The following is a 14,017-nucleotide window of genomic DNA, read 5'->3' as shown; positions in this document are numbered from 1 at the left end:
GGAGGGAATATTAAGTATACTTGTTTAATTGCACACTGCAATGGAGAATGCCTGTTTGTACATTTCTAGCTACATTTCTGGTGACATAGGGATTCCAGTCGGACAAGAGGTAACTTAAATAGTATTCCTCCATCTTTCCTGGTACGTTTCGTACAAGCAGGGTTACCTGAGCATGGAATAGAATGGCAAGCTCATCGGGATACCTGGGTCTCATTAAAACATCTCTTAGTGCCCCTGAGCTCATAGGACACAAAAATTAAATAAAGGAGGTGGTCTGCAGCATGTTATTATCTGTGGCAAGGGGTGGTGTTGATTGGTTGTTGCTGTGGCAATTGGGTCGGGAAGTGTTAGTGTCAGCCAGGCGGGTGAGTGTTTTTCGGCAACCCTCCCATAAAGCTCAACAACTCTGGGCCACCCTCCCCCCAAAAGCTCAACAACTCTGGGCAATCTCCCCCCCCCATCTTCTTAATTTTTAGTCCCCCAAAATAGGCGGCGTCTTATACATGGGGAGGCATGTTATACACAGAAAAGTACGGTAATCTTTGTCACTCCTACATCTTGTAATCTGAGCTTCTATCCTCTGTGCTTTCTGTACTGAGACTTTTTGAGCTCTTTTTGAGCCTTGGGGAGGGTGGTGGGGGAATGCTGTCCAACGACTGTGAAGCTGTCAACCATCTCTTCCCCAGTGTTTCTTCTTCTTCTAGCTCAGAGATCAGCAAGGTTTACCTTGCCTGGGCCGGTTCACTCCAGCGGAGATCCCTCTGTGGGTCAGATCACATGCACACATGAGCGCGTGTGCCCACGATTTCTGGCGTTTGCGCAGACGCAATTTCTGGCACCACGGAAGTGAGTCACTGTGCCGGTTTAGTGCAGCGCGTGGGGACTCACTGAGCGAGCAGCTCGGTTTGGGAGCGGTTCGTGGGCCAGTTAAACGACCCCTGTGGGCTGCTTGTGGCCCATGGGCCTTAGGTTGCCTACCCCTGTTCTAGCTGTTCCCCATCCAGTATTTCCCAGCTTCTGCCTTCTGAACTATGCCCCTCTGCAAACCACTGTTCCAAACCTATGCTGTCCTCCTGTTCCTGGGAAGATTCAGGATCGGGGGGGGGGGGGTGTGTGGCTCCTACCATGCCTCCTCAGTGCAGCCCTCCTCAGCACGGTCCCTGGCATCAAGGATGACACTGAGATGGATGGAGAGGAAGCTGTCAATTTGGGCCTCTATATGGACTGGTAGTATGTAAGGAGAAGGAAACCCTCAGGTGTGGCTGAGTTTGGTGGGAAATGCACAGTTAACCCTCACGGGACAGCCTCCACTGTCCTTTGTGGAATGCAGAACTGATGTGGTGCATAACTGGAGGATTGCAGCTAAGGAAAGGGAGAGGAGAATACACTTAATTAGATTGCTTGGGGTGGAGGGGTATAGATAATACCTAAAAACATAATGCACACAAGACACATAGTCATACCTCGGGTTAAAGTAGCTTCAAGTTAAGTATTTTTGGGTTGTGTTCCGTGGTGACCCAGAAGTAACGGAGCGCATTACTTCCGGGTTTCGCCGCTCACGCATGCGCAGACACTCAAAATGATGTCATGCACATGCGCAGAAGCGGTGTTTCATTTACTTCAGGATGCAAACGGGGTTCCGGAACGGATCCCGTTCATATCCCGAGGTACCACTGTATTAAATCTACATCTCCCCCCTGACTCACCTCACTGCCTCTTATTGATCCTTAACTGGGTCTAACTGCCTTGGAAAATTCTTGAGCATCAGAAGGAATCCTCCCATTCTAAAAAGGGCAGGGCATCATTTGTTTCCAAGATCTTGCATACTGGCCTTTGGGCGTACAAATCTCCCCAAGTGACTCACAAAAGTGTGAAATGTTGCAGCATCAATTAAATGAATACGATACCAGGGGAAAAGGTCGCAACAGGAGAGCACTGAAAAAGCCAGAGGTACTCACATGCCAAACATTGCACAAATTCAAAAACTGATGTCTGACATGAGCCAGCCAGCAGTAAATCACACAGTGCAAGTTGGAGTTAACATTTTACTAGCAAAACCACAGACTGCACAGGCTTGGTAGAGTGTCAAGTCTAAGGAGCACAGCAACCCATCCCTAGTAGGTCTTTCCCCCACATGAAGCAGTTGCTGAGATTGAAGGTCCCTGCCTTCCCACTACTGCCTAAGTGGTGGGAAGGTAGGGACCACTACTCCCCTCCTCTCCAGGGTTTCTCCCCACAAGCAATTGGAGGCTGCATCTGTGTGCTACTAATCTTTTAATTGCCCTTTTCATGACTCTTCTGGTTCTGGAAGACAAGGGGGGGGGGCAGGGGGAGATTGTCATGGCAGGAGGGCGAGACACCCATGGAACATCACCAGCCTCTGCCTCTTGACCTATCTCCTCCCACCCTCTTGCTTCAGCTTCCACCTCTGATTCTGGACTTCTTTCTGCCACAGAGTCTCCCAGCTCACTAAACCCTGTTACTTCCTCAGCTTCCGACACCTCCTCTTCTCCCTCTGACCACTCATCATTGTCCCACCTCCACTCCCGGGGCTCTGAGCCTTCTTGTTGTTTCCCAGCCTGTTCCTCCCACCATTCCTCTGCATCCAACCAGTTCATGACAATGGGGGAATGCAGAGCACTTACCGTATATACTTGAATATAAGCCAACTTTTTCAGCATATTTTTTATGCTGAAAAAGCCTGCCTCGGCTTATACTTGAGTGAGGCAGGCAGCGGTGGAGCGATGAGCAGCAAGAAAGGAGCCCTTTCTTGCTGCTCATCCCTCCGCCGCTGCCCGCCTCTTGCAAGGGCAGGCACAGGAGCCGCGGCTGGGAGAGGCGCTGTGCTGTGCCACTCCCAACCAAGCGCCTATGCCTGCTCTTGCGAGCGGCAGAGGCAGTGGCAGAGGGACAAGCGGCTGCTCCTTCCTCCTCCTCTGCCACTGTCGGCGGTGGCAGAAGAGCGAGCAGCCGGAAAGAAGCCCTTTTGGGCTGCTTGTTCTTCCTCCTCCACTGCCGCTGCCACCAGGTTTGTGGTGTGGTGAACCGGCTTAAACTCGAGTCAATAAGTTTTCCTAGTTTTTTCTCCTAAAATTAGGTACCTCGGCTTATATTCGGGTCGGCTTATACTCGAGTATATACGGTATATTTGAAAACTGAGAAAAATAAATCTGAGATTCCTATATTGCAGGTGATTGGACTAGATGACTCTTGGGGTCCCTTCCAATTCTAAAAAACAAAATAAAATGTTTTTATGAAATGAATAGATTCATCCAAATCTGTGGAATGTCCTTGCCTTTTGAAAATATGGGCATCCTTTGTGATGTAATATTCCAAGGCAGTTGGAATCTGCTTAGAATGAATAAGAGGTAGGAGAGAGAAGTGGAAAATTAGACTTTCCCATTGTTTATAGATTTTTATAAAAATGAGTCAAGGTACATTAAGTATTTTAAACTCCATCAGTGCCCTCTTCTTTTCCCCTCTTCCAGCTGATTGCGGGGCTTCCAAACTGTTGCTGTTTTGAGGTGAGAGTGAATCACATTTCAAGCAATTTCAGGTTACATCTGGGTAGGGATGGGGCATTTGGAAATTTGGTTCTAATTTAAAGAAGAAGAAGAAGAAGAGTTTGGATTTGATATCCCGCTTTATCACTACCCAAAGGACTCTCAAAGCGGCTACCATTCTCCTTTCCCTTCCTCCCCCACAACAAACACTCTGTGAGGTGAGTGGGGCTGGGAGACTTCAAAGAAGTGTGACTAGCCCAAGGTCACCCAGCAGCTGCATGTGGAGGAGCGGAGACGCGAACCCGGTTCACCAGATTACGAGTCTACCGCTCCTAACCACTACACCACACTGGCTCTCTTAAAGATGAGTCTTCTCCATTCACATTTTCTGCAACAATGTGCGAAACAAAACACAGCCATTCACACACTTCCCTGAATTTTGATGTACAGCTTCAGTCAAGTACCATCTGCAAAAATGCACGTAAGGAGGTAAATTGTGTATTATAATGCATAGTTTAGTAAAAAAATAACATATAAAAAACCCCTCATAAACGGATGTGGAATCATTAAGGTCTTAAGATTGGGAAAGTGAGAAATGGAGGAGCAAATTTTGACTGATTTACCTGCCAGTTAAATCAAATAAATTAAAATAGTCCTCCTACCACTGGCATGATTTTTATCTAAGATTGCAAGCCTACGCACAACTCCTTGAGCGTAAGCCCCACTGAATTCAATGGGACTTACATCTGAGTAAACATGCCTGGGATTGGGCTGCAAAGATCGCTGATGAGACCTCCCCAAGCACAACCAGAAATCTTTCAGTGGCCTGTAGTCACAATTCTCCTTCTTGTCAAACCCTTCCCTCTTTGCCTCTGACAGATCTCCTTTGTAGTCAGAAGATGATGGAGGCAGAGAATAGCTGGCAGGTTGCCAATCCTTCCTCAAAGACAAAAGGTTTGGGGTCCTCTCTGGCAACAGTGGCAACCCTAATCCTTGCCTTACTTTGCAAAGGTAAAAGCCGTGTGCAGAAATGAAGAGGAAGAAAATCAATAATTCCTTTGTCTTTTTATGATTTGTCCAAGTCCTTATGCCCCCCCCCAGTCACCCATCATTATCTTATTTCCTGTCCGCTATTGTTGCCATTACCACCTCTCCCCTGTCCCTTCTGACGTAAAATTGACAAGGTGAGGAAATGCTTTGATATTTTTTTTAACCAATGTTCCTGTCCACTGGATCGCAGCAAACACAGCCAGAGCCAATGACTGGCAGAGTCAACTGATTCTAGATTTGTCTCCATCCTTGCTGAAGCCTACAAGTGGCTCCACAAAGTTGGAGGAGGAGGTTCTGGGGAAGAAGGTAGGCAAGCAGGGGCTCAATGAAGTTAGATTGAGGATGGTGGGGTTGTGCAGTGGTTTGGAGCAGATAGCTGGGGCAAGGGATTCAGAGGCAGGGAGTGTAAAGGTAAAGGTAAAAGGACCCCTGACCATTAGGTCCAGTCGTGACCAACTCTGGGGTTGCGGTGCTCATCTCGCTTTTTTTACAGCTTCCGGGTCATGTGGCCAGCATGACTAAGCCACTTCTGGCGAGCCAGAGCAGCGCACGGAAACACCGTTTACCTTCCCGCCGGAGCGGTACCTACTTATCTACTTGCACTTTGACGTCCTTTCGAACTGCTAGGTTGGCAGGAGCAGGGACTGAGCAACAGCAGCTCACCCCATCGCGGGGATTCGAACCACCGACTTTCTGATCCTCTTAAAGCCTCTTAAATGGCAAGAAGCAGAAATCAAGCGTGCTAAGAGAAGTCGTTCAGCATCCTGGACAGTCCCAAAGACAGTGGTTAATAATCAGGGATAGCCAGTATAGTACTCTGAGGATTATTTTTGCAGATTTTATGCAAGTGTCTTTCTTTGCCCTTTCTCAGGGGCAGGCAAAACATTGGCTCTTTTGGGGAGGCAATGCTCAGGTGGCTACCCTAGAGGAGAACACTGAGCTTGTTTTAACTGAACATTTCTAGATAACACTTAAATCTTTTTTATTCCCTCTCTGGCAGGCGTGTTTGCCCAGCACTTGGACTTTTCCATCAGAGTGGCCCAAACTATCACCGTACAGAAAGGTTTCTGTGCCTATGTTTCCTGCAAGTTTACTACACCTAGATGGTTCATGGAAAAGTCTGGGCCATTATATGCCTTTTGGCTTAAGGATGCAGATAAATCCCACAGCTGGATCTGGCCCGGATATTGGATCCCCGGTAAAATTGTCTGCACCAATAACAAAAATCAAAATCTTACCAAGACCCATTTCAAGCTAACAGGAGATCTTAAGACTGGTGACTGCTCCTTCGCCATCAAGAATATGGGGCCAGAAGATGTGGGCTGGTACTACTTGCGAATTGAGAAAGGAGATGGATTCAGCTTTCTTTCTTTCCATAAACGAATTCATGCTCAACCTCAGATTTTCTTGACAGGTAGGTGGCTCTCCTAGGAGCATTAAACATAGGATTTAGAAGCAAGAGACTCTGAAGCACTTCAGGGTGATTTGAATGTTTCAAAATTGTGCCGACACTGCATTAGGACCTGTGGACTGTTAGTTTCCAGGATATCATGCAGTTAGTTCTTAACTGTGTGTGTGTGTGTGTGTGTGTAGGGGAAGAGGCCCATGAGAACGAAAGGATGACAACCTTGGTGGGAGTTAAGAGTGGCAAAATGTCTGTGACTGAGAAATCCCACCCTTAATCCAGGGCTCGTGCATCCTACTCAATGCCCTGTGAATTTTCTTCTCTCTCCTTCCCGGTGAACCTCACTTCTTTAGATCTGACGAAGCCACAGATTGCGAAGCCATCAGAGGCAGTCTGGCGTAAACCAGCCACTTTCAGATGTTTCGTGCCAGGAGTGTGCCCAGAGAGTGTACCCAAAATCAGCTGGAATGTCAATTTAAAGAATCACGTCAAACTTTTCTGGCAAGCGACAACGAGCGACTGGAGTAAGACATACGGAGCTGACCTCACCTTTACGCCCTCCTTAGATGATGAGGGCAAAGTCCTCACCTGCAGCGTCACATACCATAACTTGAAGAAAACAGTCCATCAATCCACCCGCGTTGCCTTTGGCTGTGAGTAGCTCTCTCTTTTCTTTCCACTGCATTCAAATCCACAAACCCTCAGCATCTCCCTGAAGATCAGATCCCCACAACCTGCTTTCCCCTTGGGTTCCCCAGTTCCCTTTTTGGTGCCCTCAGTGCCCCCACTTTCTGACAAGCGGGGTCTGTGTCACAGTGTTGCTGTGCACCTCATCCTCTAAGAGCACAAGTTTACCTTCCCTCAATCTGTTGCCCTACAGAGGTTGTTGGACTCCAACTCCCAACAGCCCCCAAAGCTCAATAACCCTGGGTCACCCCCCCCCACCCAAGAAAGCTCAACAACTCAGGGCAATCCCCCCCCCATTTTCTCAATTTTGCATCCCCCAAAATAGGAGGCATCTTATACACAGGGACGTGTTATACATGAAAAAACAACAACAGTATTATGTTTTGAAGACTTACTGGCCTGTACATGGTAGGATCATTTCTACATTCCATTTATTTATTGAAATTTTTTTTAATAGCAAGATTCTTTGTATAGTCATTTCTCTGAATCTTGTGCCTCCCCCATCCCTTTCATGGGTCCTAATAACAGTTGTTCTTTTTTTTAAAAAAAACCCATCTACATATCATTATATTCCTCATGATTTTCATTTCTCTAAATTATACATAAACCTCATTGCTTTACAAGTGATTCTTGAAGTCCAGCTAATGTCTGGATTTGCTTACAATGGTCTCTTAGGTAAATTATAAAATTTCCCCACTCTTTTTTAAAGTCCTTATCTTCTTGATTCCTCAGTCTCCCAGTCAGTTTTGTCATTTCGGCAAAGTTCAGCAGTTTGGCTTGCCATTCTTCCTTAGTCGAGATTGTTGCTTCTTTCCATCTTTGAGTTAATAACATTCGTGCAGCTGTTGTCGTGTACATAAAAAGTCTTTTCTGATCTTTTGGAATCTCATTCCTAAAAACAAAGGCTACAGGTTTTTTTGTTTTGACAAATGTTATTTTAAACATTTTTTTTCAGTTCATTATATATCATTTCCCAAAATGATTTTGTTATCTTACATAACCACTTCATATGATAAAAGGTACCCTCTACGTTCCTTTTATATGCTGGCACCACACTTGCCCTCCACCACCCAACTGGCCTTTGTTCTGGCTTTACATTTGTGAGCAGAGCTGTCTGAACTAGAAGCCCCGTCAATCTTTACTCCAAGCCAGTGGCAAGAGCCTACACCCCATGCCTGAAGATATGGACTACAGCTCCCATTTCTCCTAATGCTTGGCCAGGTCATTTTGGGATGAAGCTACCCCATTCCAGGTGTGACCTCTGCATACGACAGAGTTTACTGCTGTGGCTCGCCTTCTGCATCCCAGAAGCCTCTCATGCTCTGTCATAGCTACGCCAGGTAAGTTAATAGCCCAGGATTGGATTCATTCACCCTGGCTTTCCAAAATCTTTTCCCAGATCCCCCTGAGGCCAGCACCACCATGGGGAGCACGACGTGCCAGTACGAGAAGAAAGAACACTTATGCTTCTGTTCTATCCACTCCTGGCCTCCATCCAAGATCGAATGGCATGTGGACGGGAAGTTTGTAAATGAGACTGTGAGATCAGAGGCCATGAAACTCTTCTCCTGGGTTGAGGGCAATACGGTTACCAGCACCCTGAGCTGGCCAGGAGACTTAGATGGCCAGAAAAAGCCTTTAATTACCTGCTCCGGAGCAAATAAATATGGGGCGGTCACAATCAAGATCTCCTCTGAGCCCAACATGACAAGTACCAGTAAGCATGCCTTCCCACTTCATCTTTAAGTCTCATGCATGGTCTGCTAACATTTACACATCTCCAGGAGAAAGCCCAAGGATTGCATATCATTTTTAATTGTGTTTATCTGAATGCAAATTTTTATATGCCAGCTTTCAGGATACAAATGCTTCCAAAGTTAACCCCACCCACAAAAGGAAACAATATCAATATATTTTAAAAGTTTTTGAGATCTCTGAGGCAGGGCAGTTGATGGCACAAAAGTTGTGTGTGGAGAGGGGATGGTTCTGGTGGAGCAAGCTCTGAGATGGTCTTTGCCTATGTCCCATTGTGGAGATCACACAGGGTCCCCGGACGTTTCACCTTTTATTGATCCCTGTGCCACCACTTTATTTCTCGCTGCCTCCACGCAGGCCCTACCTGGTACAAATTGGAACATAAACTTTTGTTTATTTATTGTATGTGGCTTCATAAACAGTATCGGTCAATTACATTCATCAGGTGCCTATCCAGACCTATAACTTCCGCTACCTGCTCTCACTCACTAAACCACCTCTCAGATATTTACTTGTCTTCCTAGCCCCTAACTATTCCTGACTCAGCCTATTTCGCTACACTAAATCAACCTACCCACAACTCTATCCCAATTCACTCCCATTCCAACCAACCACCCAACTCCCAATGGACTCCTCCCTTTGCCCCTCCAAGAGCTGGTTTTATAGTCCCTCTGACTCCACCCCCCTGGTCCTGATTGGGTAACCTGTTTAACTATTTCGCCTCCAGCACTCTCATATGTTAACGTCACACCCATCCTCTCCTGGGATTCTTCTGACAGGATCCTGTGGAGGGGAAGGGAAAGAGCAGCTGGAGCAGGACCCACATTTATTCCATAGAGTTGGAAGGGACCCTGAGGATCATCTAGTCCAACTCCCCGCAATGCAGGAATATGCAGCTGTCCCTTATGGGGATCGAACCTGCAACCTTGGCGTGGTCAGCACCATGCTCTAACCTGAGCTATCTTCACCTTTCTCCTGGGATCCTTCCCACAGGGCGGTTGATGGTGGATGGCTCTGTTTGGGAGGAAGTGTCCAGCAGCAGCAGGTATTGAGATGGTCTCTTGCCTGCCCCTTTCTCCTGGGAACCTTTCCAGAAGACCGTTGGTCATGGGCAAGGAAAATCTATGGAGTTGGCTCTGAGGGAGTCTAAATCTGCCCCTCTCTCCCCCAGGCATGCATCTAGACTATTCAGCCCTTGCAAGAGACACTTTATACAAAAAATAAATAAATCACTCTTAAAGGATGCCGCCCTCTTCACAATCCTGATATCACCTTATAGCAGACCTTCTGAAGGCACTTGCTAAAAGTGGGGAAAGCCAAAAAGGGAAACAGGTGGTGGGGCCAAAGAAAACAAGGATTCAGGGCTACAAATTCCCTTTTGCTTCCTTTTGCTTCCAGTGATCACCTTGACATAACAATGCCTTCAGTTAATCAACCATGCAATTGTTGTGGACTGACACACTCCCCCTGGCACTCTTTACATGAGTGAAGTTGCTTGCTGAGATGTGCTGATTCCCTTAAAAGCTGCCTTTCAATAGAAACAGAAGCGCTGGGTGATACAGGCAGTGCTGAAGCTGGTTGCAAAGTTTCCTGACACAGGAAGCGATGAAGGGAGGTCACATTGGGTGCTTCAGGTTCTGCACTGAGATCCCTATGCCAATGATGAGCATAGTCACAGGCAAAAGTGGCTGAGGCAACCACTGCAATTTTCTTTGTACACACACACACACACACTCAAGCAAACACATCTCTCCAGGGCCATATTTTGACAGTTCAGCCAGGCAAAAGCAGAGCAGGCCTGGTGAGAGTTGTGATCCGGTGAGCATCCAAAAGGCTCGGAAATCTTTTATTTCCGAGGGATTTTATTCTGGTTTTCGTGTGGGTGTTATTTTGCAATTCCTTGTTTACGCAACTGCACAGAAAACTCGGCCAGGTGTCTGATATAGAAATGTAATAAAATGTCGCCATCATTATCCAAGGTGCAGTGACCAAATCACCACAGAACGACAAGACGGAGCTGAGCAGTGGGATAATTTCTGGGATCGTTTTCGGGGTCATTGCTGTACTTGCCATTTCAGGGTGCATCCTTTACTCCTTCTTAGGTGAGTAATATATTCTGGAACCAGAGATTCTGGGGTTGTGTTTTTCCCCAGAGATCAGATAGAGGTGGTTTTTAACCATTACTATATCATCATCATCACTGATAACATTTGATAGTCTATACTCAGAAGTGATCAAGATGAAATGTAAACAGGAAAAACGACAATTACAAACCAGAAAACTGAAAACAGTGTGCCATGGAAAATACCTAAAATGCTTCTCCAGTAATGTAATAAGATGCACAAGTTCTACCTGTTGGGATACTGCCAGGGAGACAAAGTCCATCTCGACTCCACATCGTCTCCGGACGCCCATCGATCTCCCGTAGACACGCAGTATCAGCAATTAGCGACACGAGCTCCAGAAATAACTTCCAACATTCCAGAGCTCTTGCACGCTCTATCAGTATAGTTCACACAGTGAAAGATGCACACAGGAGAGCATTATTTCCAAGTTCATTCAGCATTGATCAGAACAAAGAAAAACGTGACTGCCTGCTTGAGAGTTCCGGCAGAGAGAGAGAGAGAGAGAAACGAAAGCAAAGACACAACATAATCATCCTGTGAAAACAGGAAATACGCAGACTCTGTGACTCAAAGCCTGCTCCCTTTTAAGGTGGAACGGAAATATCCTAACACTACCTACCCCACTAAAAGATTAGCTCCACCACATGATTCAGTCTAGCTGCGATTGTTTTTGTTTCTAACATTGTTATGGCCCACCCTGGGAGCAGCAGCGGAGCAAGCTGATAGAGGGCCTGGGGCGGCACACCCTGCCCCAAGTTGAGGCAGGATGCTCCGTTGGGCCTCCAAGTCTGCCTGCCTCCTCCCACTCTGCCGCCCTACAGCTGGGGGGAGGCAGTGGGTGGACCGTTGGGGGCAGTATGGAGCCTGCGGCACCCAAGCCATGGTGTCACTCCCAGGAGAGACGCATGGCTCAGGTGTGCTGCAGGCCTGTGGGGAGTGCCACCTGGCATTTTGTCACCCCCCCCAGTGGTGACACATGGGGAGGACCACCCCCACTGCACCCCCCTTCCTCCGCCCCTGCCTGGGCGTTTATGGTGAAGGGTGCATGTAGTTTAAATCTATTATAGTTATTGTCATTGCTAATAACCACACAGTTCACAATAACTCCCAAACTGAATAAAAAAGGTACAGTGGTACCTTGGGTTAAAAACTTAATTCGTTCTGGAGGTCCGTTCTTAACCTGAAACTGTTCTTAACCTGAGACACTACTTTAGCTAATGGGGCCTCCCACTGCTGCTGTGCGATTCTGTTCTCATCCTGAAGCAAAGGTCTTAACCCAAGGTACGATTTCTGGGTTAGCGGAGTCTGTAACCTGAAGCGTCTGTAACACGAGGAACCACTGTATTAGAGTGGAACCTTAACATGGATGGTGGTGGTGCCAAGCATGTTTCTCTGGGGAGAGCATTCCACAGGTGACAGAGGGGCACCACCGAAAAAGGCAGCTTCTTGGGTAAGGAAGTTGGATGAAACCAGTAAGGTCTCCCCATATGGGGAGAGGTGGTCATTGAGGTAATGGTTAGAGTGTTGGATTACTACCTGGGAGAGCAGGGTTAGAATTCCCACTCAGCCATGAAGCTGAGTGACCTCAGACCAGGCACCATCTCTTAGCCAAACCTACCTCGCTGGATTTTTGTGGAGATGAAATGTTAAGATTCTTGGAAGATAAAGGTGGTATATAAATGTAATAATAAATAATTTTTTTAATTCTTTTTTATACCTTGCTCATCTGCCTGGGTTTCTCCAGCCACTCTGGGCAGCTCCCAACAGAATATATTAAAAACACAATAAAATATCAAACATTTAAAACTTCCCTAAAGAGGGCTGCCTTCAGATGTCTTCTATAAGTCAGATAGTTGTCTATTTCTTTGACATCTGAAGGGAGGGCATTCCACAGGGCGGGTGCCACCACTGCCTGGTTCCCTGCAACTTCATTTCTCTCAATGAGGGACCCTCCAGAAGGCCCTCGGAGCTGGACTTCAGGGTCTGGGCTGAAAGATGGGGGTGGAGACGCTCCTTCAGGAATACTGGGCCAAGGCTGTTTAGGGCTTTAAAGGTCAGCACCAACACTTTGAATTGTGTTCGGAAATGTACTGGGAGCCAAGATAGGTCTTTCAGGACTGGTGTTATATGGTCTTGGCGGCCACTACCAGTCACCAGTCTAGCTGCCGCATTCTGGATTAGTTGTAGTGGTCACCTTCAAAGGTAGCCCCACGTACAGCTCATTGCAGTAGTCCAAGCAGTAGTCCAAATAAATAAAACTATTGCAGACCTGAGCTATGTAAGGCTTTATAGGTCAAAACCAGCACTGTGAGCATGGAAACTAAGTGGTAGCCAGTGTAACAACAACAACAACAACAACTTTTATACCGCCCTATACCTGCAGGTCTCAGTGTGGTTCAAATTATAAAAGCACAATATAAAAGCACAAAATACATAATAAAAACAAGAATAACCCAATCGAGACACATAGATACATGACTCTTAAGAGGTGCGCAATAACTAAAAACACAGGGTCTCTTTAAAACTGCTCCTGGTGCCCCATAGCTCCTAAGATAGAACAGTAGACAAAAAAAGAATAAAGGAGCTGAGACTAAGATTGGGCCTGAGCATTTGGAATGGTTCTAATTCTCATTATTCTCCTTCTTCCAGCGTTCCGTCGGCGAACAACCAACGTACCAGTGATTTGACTTCAGTTTTTACAGTGCATGTTGATATTTTCCATTCAATACAAGTGAGGGTCATATAAGATGAATCAAGCATGACATGCTGTATATTATTTCATGTTTGCATTAGTGCCCCAACGATGCACAGTTTAGATTAGATGATGGAGCTGACGGAGGGTAGAGTACCTTCCACTGTAGACGTAAATCAAAAGGAAATCCATTTTTTGCTGCTGGAACCAAAGGGCTGAAGGGAGAGGAAACCAAGAATGGATTGTTTACCAGCAGAGGGTGTCTCAGAGAAAACCAGCAACTGGCTAGAGAGGCAGGACACAGCAGTTTTTCAGTTATACTGTCAGGAGGGAATGCCACTCCACATATATACAGTGGTATTTTTCTTCACTACTTAAAATGGCTCTCAGTCTCAGTTCTGTAAGTCCTGTTTCTTTATTTAAAGGTGAGTAGGGAAAGTTGAAAAGCACAGTCCTGCTAAAAACCTCAGTCTGTGTTTTAATTAATTTGTATTGTTTAAATTTAATCACTTTTACTTTTACAATTAATTTGTATTGTTTAAATTTAATCACTTTATTGCTCTTTTCTATGTTTTCTTTATCAGCGTTGTTTTAATCTGTGTCGATGGTTCCCTTAATACCTGCAGCCAAGTGTGTAAGCTCAAAGGGATGTGTGCTTTTTTCCTTTTTTCCTACAATTTAAACAGAAGGACACAGATTAAACCTTGAGTCCCAATCTTGGAAAAAGGGAGGATATAAATAGAATAATAGAATCATAGAGTTGTAGAGTTGGAAGGGACCCTGAGGGTCATCCAGTCAA

General features: G+C 46.2%; 1 protein-coding gene across 1 annotated transcript; it reads left to right on the top strand.

Moving 5' to 3' along the window:
- The first annotated feature begins 3,365 nt into the window (after window positions 1–3,365).
- LOC310684451 (sialic acid-binding Ig-like lectin 14) lies at window positions 3,366–13,278 on the top strand. The gene is made up of 7 exons (XM_083455641.1): window positions 3,366–3,524; window positions 4,383–4,514; window positions 5,554–5,967; window positions 6,312–6,611; window positions 8,045–8,362; window positions 10,380–10,502; window positions 13,176–13,278. The coding sequence occupies exons 2-7, from the start codon at window positions 4,403–4,405 to the stop codon at window positions 13,211–13,213; spliced, it is 1,305 nt and encodes a 434-aa protein (XP_083311767.1). The 5' UTR covers window positions 3,366–3,524; window positions 4,383–4,402; the 3' UTR covers window positions 13,214–13,278.
- Window positions 13,279–14,017: the final 739 nt, after the last annotated feature.

Source organism: Podarcis tiliguerta, assembly GCF_965153285.1.
Source record: "Podarcis tiliguerta genome assembly, chromosome: 8".
In the NCBI taxonomy this organism is placed as follows: Eukaryota; Metazoa; Chordata; class Lepidosauria; order Squamata; family Lacertidae; genus Podarcis; species Podarcis tiliguerta.
The sequence above is the reverse complement of the archived record's forward strand: the minus strand, read 5'-3'. Positions and strand labels throughout refer to the sequence as shown.

Coding starts and splice junctions, on each gene's coding strand:
- LOC310684451 (XM_083455641.1), top strand. CDS start 4,403: ATGATGGAGGCAGAGAATAGCTGGCAGGTTGCCAATCCTTCCTCAAAG. Junction 5,968..6,311: donor ACCTCAGATTTTCTTGACAG/GTAGGTGGCTCT, acceptor TCACTTCTTTAG/ATCTGACGAAGCCACAGATT. Junction 10,503..13,175: donor CATCCTTTACTCCTTCTTAG/GTGAGTAATATA, acceptor TCCTTCTTCCAG/CGTTCCGTCGGCGAACAACC.